At 40.1% G+C, this 17,538-nt stretch overlaps 1 protein-coding gene across 4 annotated transcripts in view; it reads left to right on the forward strand.

The window, feature by feature from the left end:
• Positions 1–17,538, forward strand: part of LOC126215383 (protein draper) — a 396,618-nt gene that overhangs the window by 312,103 nt on the left and 66,977 nt on the right. For 3 of the 4 annotated variants that reach the window (XM_049942079.1, XM_049942080.1, XM_049942082.1), the window contains exons 7-10: positions 108–245; positions 7,055–7,266; positions 8,982–9,148; positions 16,436–16,564. In XM_049942079.1, coding sequence (XP_049798036.1) covers positions 108–245; positions 7,055–7,266; positions 8,982–9,148; positions 16,436–16,564 — 646 coding nt within the window. The remainder of the gene's footprint in view (positions 1–107; positions 246–7,054; positions 7,267–8,981; positions 9,149–16,435; positions 16,565–17,538) is intronic. The other variant, XM_049942083.1, reaches the window with a different exon arrangement.

Here is a 17,538-nt window from a genome sequence, read left to right on the forward strand (position 1 = left end):
TTCACTAACCAGTATTTATTTTTCAGATCATCAGTATGTGAGGTGCCATTTTTTGAATGTTAGTGTACAATCAGAGATCTGTGTACATCGGAGTGGCATTGCTGTAGGGTCCAGTGTGTGCCAACCGCTGTCCTGCCGGGCTGTGGGGCCACAACTGCAGCGAGAGGTGCGACTGCTTCAACGGAGCCTCCTGCCACCACATCACCGGCGCCTGCGAGTGTGCGCCTGGCTTCAGGGGAGACAGGGTGAGTTGCACACCCACGTGTGTTAAAACATCTGTTTATAGTGAATGGTTCTCTCTGACAGGCACAAATCGATGTGACATAGCTGCTTTGGGCAAATTCAATAGCCGCCGCCTCCTCCTCCTCCTCCTCCTCCTTCTCCTCCTACTTCTTCTTCTGATGCATTTCACTGTAATAATTTTTTATTTTATTGCTATATGATTCAGATTCCAGCATTAGGCCAGTTTCAAGAACAAAAACTCACACCAGTCCGATGTCTTTTGATATACCTGTATAAATAAGTTTTTGTACTTGAAAATCGCCTAAGATTGAAATCTAGATCACATAACATTAAAATAAAAAATTATTATAGTCAAATGGCGGCGGCAGCAGCAGCAGCAGCATCATTCAAAAAATTTACGTCTGTGTCTCCATCAAATAAAAATTCAACTACTACACTTGAAAATTTACGCCAGACCGGGAACAGGGCGTGGATGCTCTGCTTCTCTAGGATAGTTGCCATAACTGCCTCAGCCATCCAGACAGGCTTCATGGCCTACCCAAATTCCCAAGTGTTGCTCACCACTTATGTTGTTACCCCAGTCGTTTTCCCCATTTATTGCGGCCTGACTGTATTCCTGCAAGGGGACAAATGATGGTATGCATTTGCATTGAAACAGCCATGTGCCCATTGAGGCATATCTGATCAAGTATATATGTCATGTCTGTTCTTTTGGACATGTCCACATATATATGGCAAAAACACAAAGAGAAAATAAGACGACAGGAAAGATTTCGAAATGCAACAGTGACAATAACAATCCCACAGAAGAACCACAAAAGTGCCCCACTTGTGACACGATACTTTCCGGGACTGGACCAGACTCTGAATGTGGCTCTCCAGCAGGGATAAGACTTCTTCAAATCCTGCCCTGAAATGAGATCCATCCTGCATGAAATCCTCCCCACTCCACCAAGAGTGTCTTTCCGCCGTCCGCCTAACCTTCGTAACCTGTTAGTTCATCCCTATGAAATCCCCAAACCACCTTCCCTACCCTCTGGCTCCTATCCTTATAACCGCCCCCGGTGTAAAACCTGTCCCATGCACCCTCCCACCACCACCTACTCCAGTCCTGTAACCCGGAAGGTGTACACAATCAAAGGCAGAGCCACGTGTGAAAGCACCCACGTGATTTACCAACTGACCTGCCTACACTGTGATGCATTCTATGTGGGAATGACCAGCAACAAACTGTCCATTCACATGAATGGACACAGGCAGACAGTGTTTGTTGGTAATGAGGATCACCCTGTGGCTAAACATGCCTTGGTGCACGGCCAGCACATCTTGGCACAGTGTTACACTGTCCAGGTTATCTGGATACTTCCCACTAACACCAACCTATCCGAACTCCGGAGATGGGAACTTGCCCTTCAATATATCCTCTCTTCCCGTTACCCACCAGGCCTCAATCTCTGCTAATTTCAAGTTGCCGCCGCTCATACCTCACCTGTCATTTAACAACATCTTTGCCTCTGCACTTCCGCCTCGACTGACATCTTTGCCCAAATTCTTTGTCTTTAAATATGTCTGCTTGTGTGTGTGTGTGTATATATATATATATATATATATATATATATATATATATATATCTGTGTGTGTGTGTGTGTGTGTGTGTGTGTGTGTGTGTGTGTGTGTCCGTCCTTTTTTCCCCCCTAAGGTAAGTCTTTCCGTGTGTGTGTGTGTGTGTGTGTGTGTGTGTGTGTGTGTGTGTGTCCATCCTTTTTTCCCCCTAAGGTAAGTCTTTCCGCTCCCGGGATTGGAATGACTCCTTACCCTCTCCCTTAAAACCCACATCCTTTCGTCTTTCCCTCTCCTTCCCTCTTTCCTGATGAGGCAACAGTTTGTTGCAAAAGCTTGAATTTTGTGTGTATGTTTGTGTGTCTATCGACCTGCCAGCGCTTTCGTTTGGTAAGTCACATCATCTTTGTTTTTAGATATATTTTTCCCACGTGGAATGTTTCCCTCTATATTGAATGTGAATGAAATATTCCAATTTCTGAAATAGAGTAAACAGCTACAACAATGGACAGTTTTATGCAATAATCAATTGTTAGCATTCTTTATTCAGTATTTGTTTATATCATCAGTGAAGTTAGACGTTTCTATTTGCAGGCTGCAAAATGACTTTCTTAATAGAAGAAAGAATCAAAATGTGGAAGCTTATGTGAAAACAGGTTCAATTAAGGAAACTCGCAAAGTTTTCAGGAACAAGTATCCTGATAGAAAACTACCAGCAAAGAGGACAATACAGTGTCTGTATAAAAACTGGCATGCCTACGGATTTGTGCAAAATGTATAACAACAAAGATTTCCTTCAGTTTGCACACCAGAAATTATTGCAGACATTTGTCAAAAAATTATTCAGAGCCCAAAGTAGTTAGACGTGAATTGGCCACACAGGTGCATGTAAGATGGTAGGAGTTGCCAGTGGATGTTGAAAACTCTTATTTTGAAGCTATATCATGTGACAGCTGTGCAGCAATTACAGGAGGATGAATATATGAAAATTTTCAGTACATTTTGTGCTTATCTCACTGAATATGAAACACAGTACTGCTTCTTCCATCAATATGGGGCAATGTGCCACACGTTTAAGGTATTTGTACAACGAGTCCATGATGTCTTCATTGAGGAACAAACTGTCCGCAAACATGTATGGCCACCATGTTCCCCAGATCTAACAACATGTAATTTCTTCCTTTGGGGACACTTGACGCGTGGAGTCTATGAAACAAATCCACATACAATACAGGAACTGAAAGATGAAAGACAGCATCAGCCGTGAAGTTGCCACCACTGATATCCGAATTTTATGCCAGATGTATCTGAATGTCACTTTCAACATTTTCTATAGATTTTTTTTTTACTGTATTTTTGTTTCTGCAATTCTACAGGGTGTTCATAAAGTCCCTATACAACTTCAAAATTTTATTACAACGGCAGTTGTTGAAATATTTTAACATTTCTTTTATTGTAATCAGTGTTTATAAGAGTTTTTTTTTGACAGAGTTTAGTTGCACGAAGCACATCAAGATGGTACTCTATTTCTTGCCATGTTCGCTATAGCATAGCGTCGTCAATTGTGGCAATGGCATTACGAATCCTTTGCTTCAGGTCAGCAATGTCCCGTATCTGTGTTTGATACAATATATCTTTCACAGAGCCCCATAAAAAAAGGTCCAAGGGAGTGATATCTGGTGAATGCGATGGCCAAGGAATTGGCCCATCCCTCCCAATCCATGTGCCTGGAAATGTTTTTCGTTGAGGAACAGACGAACCTGCAGTCCCCAATGTGGTGGTGCACCATCTTGCAGGAAAATGATAGTTGGTTGCAAGTCAATCAATTGTGGTGCTACATATTTGGTCAGAAGGTCGAGGCAAACATATGCAGTAATTGTTGACTCGTTGAAGAAAAAATGGACAAATTATTTGGTTGCACATGATTCCACACCACACATTCACTTTTCGACTATCCTGGTGAAGCTCCCTAGTCACATGGGGGTGTTCAGATCCCCAGATTCTCACACTGTGTCTGTTTAATGTCCCAGAAACATGAAAAGTTGCCTCGTCACTGAAACAAACTCACTTGAGGAATGCTTCATCCTCCAAAAGGCATTCCAACATGTTGAGTGCAAACTCTGTCTGTTTTGGCTTGTCATTTGATTCAAGTGTCTGTAACAGTCGCACTTTGTAAGCGTACAACCATAAGTTCTTGTGGAGGACCTTATGCACAGTTGAACATGGTAGTTGCAACTGTCTGGCAGCATTGCGGATGGACTTTGTAGGTGAACGAGTGAAGACGTTTAAAAAGTGGTCGATGTTTTCCTCGGATGTCCTTGGTCGCCCGCTCCTCCCTTTATCCAACACTGTCCCTGTCTCCATAAATTTTTTGTGCCATGAACGGATTGAAGGGTGTGATGGTGGACCTCTTCCATACTTTGTTCTGAAGTTTTGTCGAGTCTGAACATCTGATTTTATCTCAATAAACCAGGACACACATGTGCTTTCTCTTGAGGAGTTGCCATTTTATAGAGGTTCAGTTCCTTCCATCAACAGAGTATCTGAAACACAGAATTTTAGTATATATAAAAACTTTAGTAAACAGTGATTAAAATAAAAGAAATTTTGTTAAAATATTTCAACAAGTGCCATTGTAATAAAATTTTGAAGTTGTAAAGGGACTTTATGAACACCCTGTATTACAGTTCCTTTATACTTGATTGGGCTACTTTTATGTGTGCCACCTTGTATAATAGTAATAGCAGTAGTAATAGTAATAATAAAACAATGGAAAATCCAGGATGGAAGGTAACAATATTATAAAAAGGGTAGTTACTACTCACCATATGGCGTAAATAGACAATGCAGCTCAAAGAGCAGTCAGACTGTGTGTGTGTGTGTGTGTGTGTGTGTGTGTGTGTGTGTGTGTGTGTGTGTGTGTGTTTTTTTCTGATGAAGACCTTGTCGGCTGAAAGCTCACTTTCTGAATGTCTTGTGGTTGTGCCTATCTGTGACTCAGCATCTCCACTATACGGTGAGTAGTAGGAACTATCCTTTTCATAATATTGTAATAATAGTAGTAGTAATAATAATAATAACAATAATAATAATAATACAGCAATAGATTTCAGATTGGTGGTGGTGTGGTGGTGGTGGTGGTGGTGGTGGTGACCTTACTGCTGTTATTTAGTGATGATTATTATTGTTGTTGTTGTTGTTGTTGTTGTTGTTTCTGTTGTCATTGTCATAACAACAACAGTAAATACAGGATATGAGTTCACGATGCTGGATTTTGTATTCTGTCACTAATTGGAAACTTCCCAAGAGTCTAGGATTGTGTGCTGTTTCAGCAAATAATTTGTGCAGATCCCAGTAAAGTGACCTTTGGTAATGGGTAGAAGGATATTTCACCAATATCAATCCATTTCAAATGTGGACTAAGATCTTTTGACACTGCTCTCAGTGTGCTGAAAACCACTCGGACCGCTTTCACTGGTTTACATGTCACTACAGTTTGCTGTTCAATTCCTTGTATCTGGTAAGTTTTTCAAGTTGTCTCATGTTGATTCTGCTATCACCTGGGATGGAAATGTCAGTGATGGACACTTCCTGGGAAGTCTGACAGTAATTTGTTAAGTTTGTTTTTGACAACTTTTTCCGGTTTGTGGTCCTACTAGTTCTTCGTCACCAGCTGATGTTAATTTTGGTAAAAAATCTATTGGCTCATTCATGCCACAGCATTGTGCCTCTGCTCATAATCAGTCTGAACGATCTTTTTGCAACAGCTCCGAGTGTGGTCAGCTGTTTCTTCAGCTGCTTTGCAGAGTCAGAATGTTGGGTCTTCTGCCAATTTCTTGAGTCTGGCTGTGATCTTCTTCCCATATTTGTCTTCAAAGTGCGAATGTGAAGTATCAGTGAAGGGATTAAAACATAATCCAGTGGAATAGAATACAAATTTGAAAAGGGCAGCATGTTAACTTCCTACATTATTTTTAATTTATCTGCACTGCAGTAATCAGATACCAAAAGCCACAGTGGTGACACTATCCAGGTTTTTAGTATGAGGTGTTCCATTTCACTATATTTCAGTCACTCCACTGAGACTTCATATCCAATTTTCGATTACAGACAAGGAACAAACATACAACAAGACATCACTCCTATTTTGCAAAATATGAGTTTATAAATGCTGCATGTGCTAACACATAGTGGTTGAATTAAATGTTTAGCTTCTGGTCGAATTAAATGTTTAACTTCCCGTGAAAATACTACCTCATAATGAGTCCTGTGAACCTGTTGGTCAAAAATTGTCTGTTAGCCGGTATTTGTTATCCAGCAACTTGTGGTTCTGTTGTCTCGAGATTTGTTAAGATTCAAAGTGGGAAGTTTGTACACCAATACAAAGTGGGAAGTTTTACGGGGAGAAATGACCTCGGTTGGTGGTAGAACACACAGATGTCTGTATTTTAAAATAATTTTTATTCGCCTTTAGCCATTCGGGGTTGAGTACTTCATTTACTGCAAGGGTATTCAAAAAGTAAGTTACACTTTATGGTGGTTGGTGAAGTAACTTCTGTTGAATGGCACACTGCAATTTGACACAGTTAAATGACACTATTTTTCAGCTTAGTTACAAGTCTGTAAACAACGAGTGGAACATTCTAAGAATCGTTTCTACCTTGACGACAGAAACACGCTCCTTGGTCTCCGAGCCATTCGAGAACCTCTGTGTGAATGTCCTCATTGTTGGAACACCCCCTCACCCTCCTTATGTTCTTTCAGCTTACAGAAAAAATTAAAGTCACACGGTACACGATATGGACTTTTGTATTAGCATCACCCTTATCCGTACGGCCTTCGCCCAAGTGTTGGTATCACTCCACTGCATATGGACACAACTTTGTATTTGCTCCATGTATTGTGAGAATTTGATGGAGAATCTGTGTGCAGTTCATATGTTTTGCCCAAAGAAATCATACTGTCCCACATACTTGAGCTTTGTACTATGTTTCCTGCAGCAGCACAGTTGCATTGGCAAACTTGTTACCTATGCAGCAGCAGAACTGTATCTGAGGAAAGTTGGAAAATGTATTCACTTCTGACAATTCGCCAGTCTTGTTCTGCAGTGGTATTAATGTGGCACAAAGTGTGTTATGCAATTCCTGAATTCCCTACGTTCTATAATTTATCGACACTATAAGGTAAATGTATCACATTGCCACTTTTTGGCACTTCTCTGCACATCTCACACCGAACTGATATCTTGCAGTGCCTGGAGACCTGCCCAGCGGGGAAGTTTGGAGCCAACTGCTCCCAGAACTGCACCTGCAAGAACGGCGCACAGTGCTCAGCTGTCGATGGCTCCTGTGAGTGCACGGACGGTTGGAAGGGCACCGACTGCTCTCAGCGTGCGTGTCCTGATGGGCTGTTCGGGCCGGGATGCAAGAGCGTCTGTGAATGTGACCCCCACAACACTGACATGTAAGTCAGTGTGTTTCTGAAGGTTATATGGTGTTGACTGCAGTAGTCTTTATTTAGAGGTATTGGCAAAACAGTTTGGTTTGTGGAGGCATAATGTGATTAATAAACAAATTGTGAAAGGATTTTTCCTCGAGTGAACAAAACTCAATTTTTTTTCCTTATCCTCATCTCTCCTCCTCACCCCTTCCTCCTTCCTGCCCCCTCTTCTCTCCCATCTTGTCTATTCTCTCCCATCCACACTCTCCCCTTCCCCCCACACTCTCCTGTCCCCCACCCTGTACCCTCCAACATGTCCTGTCCCCCCACCCTCTCCCCACCCTCTTCCCTTCCCCAACCTCTCTCCTCCCCTTCTTCCCCACCATCTCATCCCCACCCTCTCCCTCCTCCCCCATACACTCCCTCCTCCCCACACCCTTCCTCTCTCTCACACCCTCCCAACTTCTCCTCCTCCTCCTCCACACTCTTCCCCTCCCCCAACTTCTCACCCTCCCTCAACATTTTCCACCAAATGCTTCCCCTCATCGTCTCCTCATCTCCCAGCATCTTCCCCACATCGTCTCCTCATCTCCCAGCATCTTCCCCATCCCCCAACTTCTCCCCTCATCCTCTCCCCCTCTCCCAAGCTACTCCCCCTCCCCTCATCCTCTCCCCCCTCTCCCAAGCTACTCCCCCTCCTCCTGATACCACACCTGCTCTAGCCTCTGCCCCCTCCCCCAGCTTCTGCCCCCTCCACAACCTCTCCTCCTCCTCCTCCTCCTCCACATTCCCCAACCTACCCTCTCCCCCATCCTCTCCCCCCTCCCTCTGCCTCTACCCCCCCCTCCCCCACCCTCTCCCTTGTCCCCAAGCCTCTCCCCCTCTCCTAGCCTTTCCCCCATCTCTCAGCCCCACCCCCCTGCTGTTCCCACTCCCTGTCCTCTTCCCCCTCCCCCAGCCTCTCCACCCACGCACTCACCCACTCCCCCTACACACACACACACACACACACACACACACACACACACACATTGTAATGCTACATCTAGATTTCTGAAGATTTCGTTTTCTTGTTATTATTTGCTCCAGAATGTGGACCATGATGGTTTTGTTTGTTTGAAATAATAAAAAAACTGGTACATTACCTACTTTTTGTAGGATCATTAACTCACTGGAGGTTAATGAAACATTATCTGTGAGATGGAATTTATGCCGACTCGCTCCGTCTGTCACACTTTTTCCAGGGAGTGCCTAGAACAGAATGTTGACACACATAACAAGTAATGGGATATATAAAGGATTGTCATCCATGTATAAATAACAGAACTTTCTGGGATATTTGCATGTTTTTGTTCCTTTCAGTTGATATTAAATTATACTATACAATTGATTTTAACATCCATTCACTCATTTAAAGATGAACAATGTACAGAAAGTTCAGTATCTTTAATACACACAGGAAACTCCCCAAAATTTATTTCTACTGAATTTTGTAACCCCCCCCCCCCCCCCCGATCCTTTTCCTCTCTCTCCTCCCAGTTATGAAAAATAAGATAACATTGTCACTGTTGCTTTTTTACAAATATGTTGACATTGAAAGATACTTTTCTTGGTGACATTATCTTTGTACTGGTCAGCAGTTATGTCTCATAATTTATCAACTGCTATTTCTTTTTTGTTTTACGGAAATACGTTATCGTAGTGTCGTTCGGTTGTGGCAGCTGGTTACACTTGTGCAGGTGCCACCCGTGGACAGGAGCGTGCGACTGCAAGGCGGGCTGGGACGGCGTGACCTGCTCGAGGCCGTGCCCACTTTACACGTACGGAAAGGGTTGCGACAAGCAGTGCGACTGTCAGAACGACGCCCAGTGCTCCCCCGTCAACGGGACGTGCATCTGTGCCGCAGGTCTGTACGGGTGCTGGCCGGCTGTCGGAGCACACTTCTCTTGGCATTCTCACCTCTGGCAAGCTTACATTCGTGTTCTGGATGTTCTAATTGCATCGGCCATCAGAGTACAGGTTGCACACCTTTCCACGGCTCCTGAGCAGAGGACGCCAGGGGTGGAAGCTTGTAATCGGCTCTTAGCACGTTATCTGCTGAGATGAGCCTCATCTCCTTTTCCCGTCGGAATGCGTCCTATCGACAATTCCCATCTTTTAGTCTGTAACTTCTTTTCTCGGTGATTCTATTCATTTCCTCTTCATTAACCACATATCTGATTTGTAGCTTTTTTCTGCAGCATTACATTTTAAATGTGTCTGTTATCTTCTTGTCTGTACTACACTGACTTAACAAATATCATGAGATGATGCAGGTGCATTGTTTGCATACCACACTCCCTCTGTGCCAGCTGCAGTTGTATAGGACACTTCTGAGAAGTGGTTGTGCAAATGATTTGTGTAACATGCAGCATCATTGTGAGCTGATGGCTTTCAAATGGGTATAGTGTGCGGTGCCTGAAGGATGGGAATTCTGATTTTGACAGTGGTGCAGGAATTTGGCTTCACTGGTTCAACCATGTGCAGGGTGTATCGTGAATGATTGAATGATGATGCCACAGTCCACAACAGATGAACTACTGGCCGTCGAGCCACCCTCAATGACGGTGACCGGCGATGTCTAAGGTGGATCTTCAGTAGTGACAGAAGGACAACAGTGCAACAAATCACAGCTCAATTCAACACTGCACATGCTAGGCATGTCACCCAGTGGACAATCCATAGGCATACGGGTTCCGTGGGGTGTGGGAGCCATTGCTGCACACGGGTGCCACTGTTAACCCAACGTCATTGGACCTAGTGGCTTGCATTTGTCGCCAACTGCTAGGGATGTACACTGGAGCAAATGCGTAAAGTGATACAGTTGAATGAATCACTATTTAATCTGTACCGTGCCAATGGGAGGCACCGTGTATGGTGCAAACCCACACGAATCTATGGATCCTGCCTTCCAAGGAGGATTACATATTTTCAAAAATACAATGTTGTAGTATCCTCTTGCTTTCAGCCATTAGCAGTAATGATGTAGCAGGGCCTGCTTTCTAATGTTACAAAGCCAGAGCAGTCAATCACCCAGACTGTAGCACCTGCAACTAGTGAAAAGGCTGCTGCCTCTCTTCAGGAACTTGAGATTAGTGTGGTGTCTCGACAGATACCTCTCCATTGTGTCTATCAATGGAACTTTTTCAGTTCATCTGAGATGGAGTGTAAGCTCCATCATAGTAACTGCTTTTCTCGATCATACAATTTTCCATTTTTATTCCCTTTCCGCTTCTCTCTTTCTTGTATGATATGTTGTAACACCATGCCTTGGTCTCTCTCTGCCATCACCATTTACTGTTGGTTTATTTTTTCTGTTGCTGGTGATCTTTTTGTCAGCAATGTTTAATAATCCCAGTCCTCTTCTCACACCAACTGATCATTGATTTTATTTCTCTCTCTCTCTCTCTCTCTCTCTCTCTCTCTCTCTCTCTCTCTCTCTCTCTCCCCCCCCCCCCCCCCAATTACTGGTTGTTTGTAGTTATCTCTGGCATATCCATAACTTATTGACAGAGCTATTTTTCCCTTGTAATTGGTAATATTTTTATTTATCTGAACTGCCAGCATTTTGTTGTTGATTTACCTCTCACTAAAATCTCATCTCCTTTCCTCTTCTGAAAGATAAGGTGATTTTTATTTTCTGTTAATGTGTATGTCAATGAGAAATGATTAAGAATACGTTTTCTCATTGCAGGAGGATTAGAAAGTAGCACACAATAATTTTTCCTCCCCTTGTAGTGCAGCTGGAATGTTGAAGAATGTTGGAAGAAAGCAGGCCACCTGGAGGCATTGCTATGGTCCATTCAGTTGTCACTCTACATGACATGCGTGCCCCTATGGACTTTACATTGTTTGTGCCATTTGGCTCACAAATATTGAGCTACACTTTGCTGCTCTTCACAAATGGACAACAGTAACATGCACGCCATTTTTGTTTCTTAGTTCAGGCTTCTCTCACAAGAGCTGCACATGAAAACAAAACACTCACTGTAGCGTAAACTTCAGAATACATTGTTGTGAAATTTCAACATTTCAGCTGCAGTACCACGGCAGAAAAAAATTATTGTGCTTTATTTTCCAATCCTCCCTCGTTTATTTTCTTTGGTTGTAGTCTCTGTTCAAATATTCTTTTCTAAAGCATAAATGAGTGATTGATTCAGTCTTATAGTAGTAGTTTATTACTGTGTTGTTGTTAACTTTTAACAAATTGCAAGCAAATTTCACATGAAGAAATATGTTAAACCTCAACAGCTATTGAGATACAAAGTTTCAGCAGCAAATTTAATTAGATGCTGTAATTCATCCAGCCATGGCAGTGAAATTAATGCAGTAGTTGCAAACGGTTTACAAATAAATTTTCTGATATTGTGTAAAGTAAGATGTTTAATTGGTAATATATTTACTTTCTAATTTGTAATTTGTTTTATGTTGCATCCAGTGTTCTTAAAGCTTTCATCTGTTACAAAAACAAAGTGTGTGTCAACTGTTAACATTTGAACAAATTCTTCCTGTTCAGCATGTTTTATGACTGATGAGGTCTGTCGATTCTCTCTGATTGTGTGTTTCACATGTTTGTTCGCTATTATATTGGATTTTATAATACTTTAGATGGTCCTGACCTTAGTAAAAAAAAAAAAAAATTGCTTGACAGAAAGAAACACATATTGGCTATGTTTTCTGCTTGCCTGAGTCTTCTAATCTTGCGGCCTTTAGATTCTATTTGTGCGTTATTTGATTGAAAACAACATTTTTTTGTATCTCAAAGATTGAAATAAAATCCATACAAGAATTAACTAGGCATACAGCAGATATCTTGAGAAAATTTTCCATCATAGAAATGTATTTTTACTGCTCATTGCTGTGACTGCAAATGCTTTAGGAGAACTGTTTCTGGCTTTTCCTCTTAACATGAACTGTCAAAACACTACAACAGTATTGATATTAATTGTCAGTCCCACACACTGCAGTTTTCAGCTTATAAGCTTTCTTCTAGCCACTTGGACAATATTTCAAATAATTTTGATAAACGACATTAAAATATTTTCATGTTTCTGACATATTGCAAATCACAACATTACTGAAAGTGCAAGCTTTGTGCTCTCTCTTAGAAAAGTGTGTCAAATGGAACTTGTGCATGAATGCAATTAAGACTTTTTTGTGTTAATAGGTAATCATCATGTATATTCAAAGCTTTACATGAAGAAATGGTATAATATAACTTGCATTGTTTGAAACTCTTGGTTGAGGCATGTTCAGAACTAATTAAATTGACACCAGTAGTAAGGAAAATCCTTTTTGGACAGTGCATGATAACTAAAGGTATGCATGTTAAAACACTGCATGGGGTACAAATGCATGTTGTGTGTGTGTGTGTGTGTGTGTGTGTGTGTGTGTGTGTGTGTGTGAGAGAGAGAGAGAGAGAGAGAGAGAGAGAGAGAGAGAGAGAGAGAGAGAGAGAGCGCATGTGTGCATTGTCATGATACGTATCATCAGAATGACAAATGCTTGTTCTGCTGGCAGCTGTTGCAATTTTGTGATTAGACAGTGATGTTACAGTTACATAACTGCTTGAGGGGATGAGAATAGGTCAATTTTCAATTTGAAAAATGCAATAATATTCCCACAAACATGGCTAAAGATGGACTCTGAGCAAACCAAATAAAACTTCATACATATACATCCATACAGAACAAGTAAACAAGTAACTGAAAATTGTCTTACTCAAGAAAATTAATCAAAAATGTATCTGTATCTTGATTTTCATTGTCATTTATTTTTAATGTAAATATCTGCATAAACCCAAGGAAAAATGTTAAGAGATTATGTTCATACATTCTGAAGACTTTACACTATCCATTTGTGACATAACACTGTGGGAAATGCAAAAATCAGCAATATATTTAATTTATTTCTATTAATATAAACATCCTGTAAATTAAAGTTCAGGTAATGGGTTTAAACATAGATTTATGTTTTCGTGGTCAATAGAATTGGCTCTTGGTGAAGATTTATAAGTTTCGAGTTTAGTAACAATCTGTCAGTTTCAGTAATATGTACTGTACAACATCAATACTATTGATGTAGATATGAAAGAGGTGTGACTGTATTTTCCTGTGTGGCACAGCAAGGATTCAAACTTACCAAGGAGTAAAAATCAGGGGAATGGCAGCAATATGAACTTCTGCATGTGCTAAAGCAAATTGGCTTCATATGGTCTTACTTATCAAGGAAGGATTTGCGGCTGTCTTGTGGTACAGGCTCATTTCGAATTTCCTTTCTTGCTTTCGCCATTTCACCCTGTGACTTTTGGTCTGGCTTTTTGTGTTATTTTGTGTCATTTTCAGCATGAGCTTTTCATGAATGTAAAAGCTGCTGGTGTCACAGATTTTATTTTTGTACTAAGACATAATAAGACTTATGAGGGGCCGCTATGGACTGGACCTCTTCAATTTTTTTACAGGATTTGGAGGTCAGTGCCTGCTTTTCAATTTCCTAAAGTAGTACGATAAAAAGGAACCTCAAAAATATGACCTTTGAAGATCCCAGTGCCAGTATTAAATACAAAAAACTTAGAGCTTTTTAACAGAGCTGCTCAAAGATGTGTGTGTAGCATCTTTGTCTTCTAATCATGAGATTGCCCGTTCAGTTCTGATGAGACATAACATTTTTCTCTTTTATTTGAATTCTGTATTTATCATCAAATTGAAATGTTGATTAACAAATACTGAACAATATTGTTTTTAATTAAATAATATTTTATTTTTAATTATTGATTGCATGAAAATGTGAGTATTCATAATAATCAAAATGTACAAAAATGCAAATTTTCGTATTGTAAGATAAGAAAAATCTACATGATGTTTAAAAAAAGTAGCACACATTTCTACTGGTTCTAGTATTGCTCAAAACTAAAGGCAAATACCATGTACAATTGGTGTCCAAGAACCAATACCTGTTAACATATGGGCCATTTTACTTGCGATGAATTATGTTTACTGTTTGGTGGTGTGGGCAGGACTCACAAGAGAAGGCATAGTAAATTACCACAATAGGCCTGTGTGGGCAGAAGCCAATCTGTGAACAGTTGTGGAGTTGAAGTACCAGGATCACTTCCGTATCATTTTAGGGGCAGGAATTGTCAGTGACACTCATTAGGCCACGTTCTTTATCAAGCAGATTAACGGGTGCTGTATATCACTGGTTTCTGCACAAGGAATTACTGACAATTTAAGAGAATACCTACCCTTGCAGGAATATGGTGACGACAGTTTATGCACTACTATCTCTACCTGGCCACACTTTGCTGTAGCTCACTGTGCTTAAATAGAAAAGAAAGAAAAGAGAAAGTACATGTTTCTAATATGTGTGGGATTTGAACATACATCCTAATTTTTGGTAACAATGTTTTCTATGTTTGTACTTACAGAAACTGTAAATGTTCTTAATCGCAGATGTCCAAAAGTTTTTGACCAAAGGCTTTGAAATTTTGACACAATGTTGCATTGGAATATGCATTTTTTGTGTATCTAATATATATAATATATAATGTTTTATTAATTTAATAATATGAAAATGTTGCAAAAAATCTCAACATTATAAGGAACCTAAAAACATACCTATATTAGAATGCAAGTTTGTGTCAAAATTCCAAAGCAGTCAGTCACGAAGTTTTGGAGACATGAAATTTTGAACAAATGAACATTTATATTTTTATTTATATAGATGATGATGATGATGATGATGGATGATGGTGGTGGTGGTGATTTTTGGTGATGGCGATGTTTGGTTTGCGGGGCACTCAACTGCGCAGTCGTCAGCACCCGTACAAAGTCCCAATCTGTACACAGTCCAAACTTCATACTTTCACAAATGATGATGAAATGATAAGAACACAAACACCCAGTCCGAGGCAGAGAAAATCCCTTTATATAGATGGGGCAGGGCTCCATTTCTATGGATTGTGAAACAGTACCTCACCACAATTATTCACAGGTGATGGATTGATGAAGAAGGATCAGCAGTGTGGTCTTCTCATTCACTGGACCAGAGTCCATTGGATTTCTGGCTGTGGGAACATTTAGAGGCATTGGTGTATGCCAAACCTATTAACAATGTGCAGGCATTACAGGAATGTATGACAAATGCATGTGATGCAATCCAAATGGAGACGGGTGTTACTGAAATTCATTGGGTAGAATGGCAGAAGGATGTGTCAGGATGCATGGGAACCACATGCAACACTGCCTACATTATCTTCTTCTACTTACGGGACAGATGGGAATGAGAGGACCGATTGACCCATGTGTCAACAGATATTGGTTTCCAGATATATGATTATAGGAACTTTTCTTCTAGTTTGAGCCAATATTACCACCTGTAGGCACAGGTGACACATTTTTTGAATACCCTTGATATATCAATAATACTGTCTGTGATATTGTGTTTGTTATTTGTAATCTCTAGAAATAAAAAAAATTAGTTTCTATTTGATGTTTTACATATTTCGATCAAATTTTAATTTACTGTGTATACTCGCATTTTCATGTGATTGGAAGTTGAAAAAGGGCATTATTTTATTACAAAATTATGATTCCACATTTATTAATAGCCATCTCAATTTGACAGTAAATAAATAAATAAATAAGTAATTCAAATAACAGGTAAAACAGTGTGTCTAGCAAGAATGAAACCAGCAACCTTGTGACTACAAGACAAGAACACTATACATGCAGCTGCAGGTGAATCTGTAAAGAACATCAAATTTTCTTGTATTGACAGTGTTCAAAATCTTCAAAGGCAATGTCTTGGAAGTGTTTTGAGATGCTTTAGGAAATTTATGCCCAGGCATTAATCTTCATATCCTGTAAATAAAAGGGGACAAGTCAATAAGATAACCTTCTGTAAGACTGCTAGATTTACTCACATGAATAGTGTTCCGTTACTTACGTTAAAGACCTTGGACACGTGTCACTGCCTGTATAGCAGAGAGACAATCTCCAGTTAATTTAATTTTGTTTTTATTTTAAAAATCGGATTATGCATTCACAAGACACGTCTCTGCTACTGAGGCTGCTCCAACGTGCCTTTAATAACAGGTAGTAATTAGCGTCATTATTTTTTGTTTTTAGTTTTTTTGTTTTTTTTTGTGTCATAGGGTTTAGGGGGGCCAATTGCAGTGAACACTGCCCTGTTGGCACTTTTGGTGAGGACTGTGCACATCGCTGCAACTGCAAGAATGGTGCCACATGCTTACCAGAAAATGGTCGTTGCATCTGCACGCCAGGCAAGTTTGTTGCTAGAAGTTGTTTCAACACCATGGCTCTTAGTACCAAATTAGAGTGATACTTATGTGAACTTTCGGCTACTTCTAAAAATGTCAGCCCTGTTTAGAACTCCTAATTTTTGAACCCTTGTATGTGCAAGCTCCGTAAATTAGGAACATCCGTAGTCGCTTACATGAGAATACTGACTAGAAAAGAACTATCTTCATTGCTAATCGTATGTGAATAAAGGATTGGATGAATGAATATCTGTATGGGGACAGATTACAATCATTAAACATTAAAGGCAGTGGGCTACAGACAAATTTCTTAGAAAAGAGCAATGGCTAGAAGAGGTTTGGGACAAAGTTCTTCTCCCAGAGAGTTAACAAAACACACACACACACACACACACACACACACCTGAATTAAGCACTGTAATATATGTGAACAATGTTGTGTACACATTTTTTTATTAAATAACTGTGAAAATGGGAGCACTTTTTAACAAAGTTAACTGCTTATTTAGTTCATTAACATTATTTGCAGAGTGTCACATTATAAACTCAAAACAAATATTGTATAGTTAACTTAGCTCATTCAGGGTGTGATTTTTCAGTCATGGGATCTTGGTGCATGAGTCTAGACATGAAATATTTCTGCTTCATATTACTTTGGACATTATAAAAATAACCAATAAAATCACTCTTAAGTGAACAATATATGATACCCCGCCGAACAAATACATAAATACACTGAGCCTAAGACACTAATGAGCTCTGTGATCGCAACTGTAAATCTATCTTTCAACAATTAAAGTATTTCTTACATTGGTAGTAGTTGTTTTAACAATTAGTTGTACCATACTTAAACAATTTTTAACACACTTCTTGTGACAATGTTCAGTCTACTTCTTTAAACTTGTTAATGTCAAATACTACTACAAACTTCATCTCTGATGCAAAATATTCGAGTTATTAACTGAAAGTGTTAACTG

This window comes from Schistocerca nitens, chromosome 12, assembly GCF_023898315.1.
Source record: "Schistocerca nitens isolate TAMUIC-IGC-003100 chromosome 12, iqSchNite1.1, whole genome shotgun sequence".
NCBI classification, from domain to species: Eukaryota; Metazoa; Arthropoda; class Insecta; order Orthoptera; family Acrididae; genus Schistocerca; species Schistocerca nitens.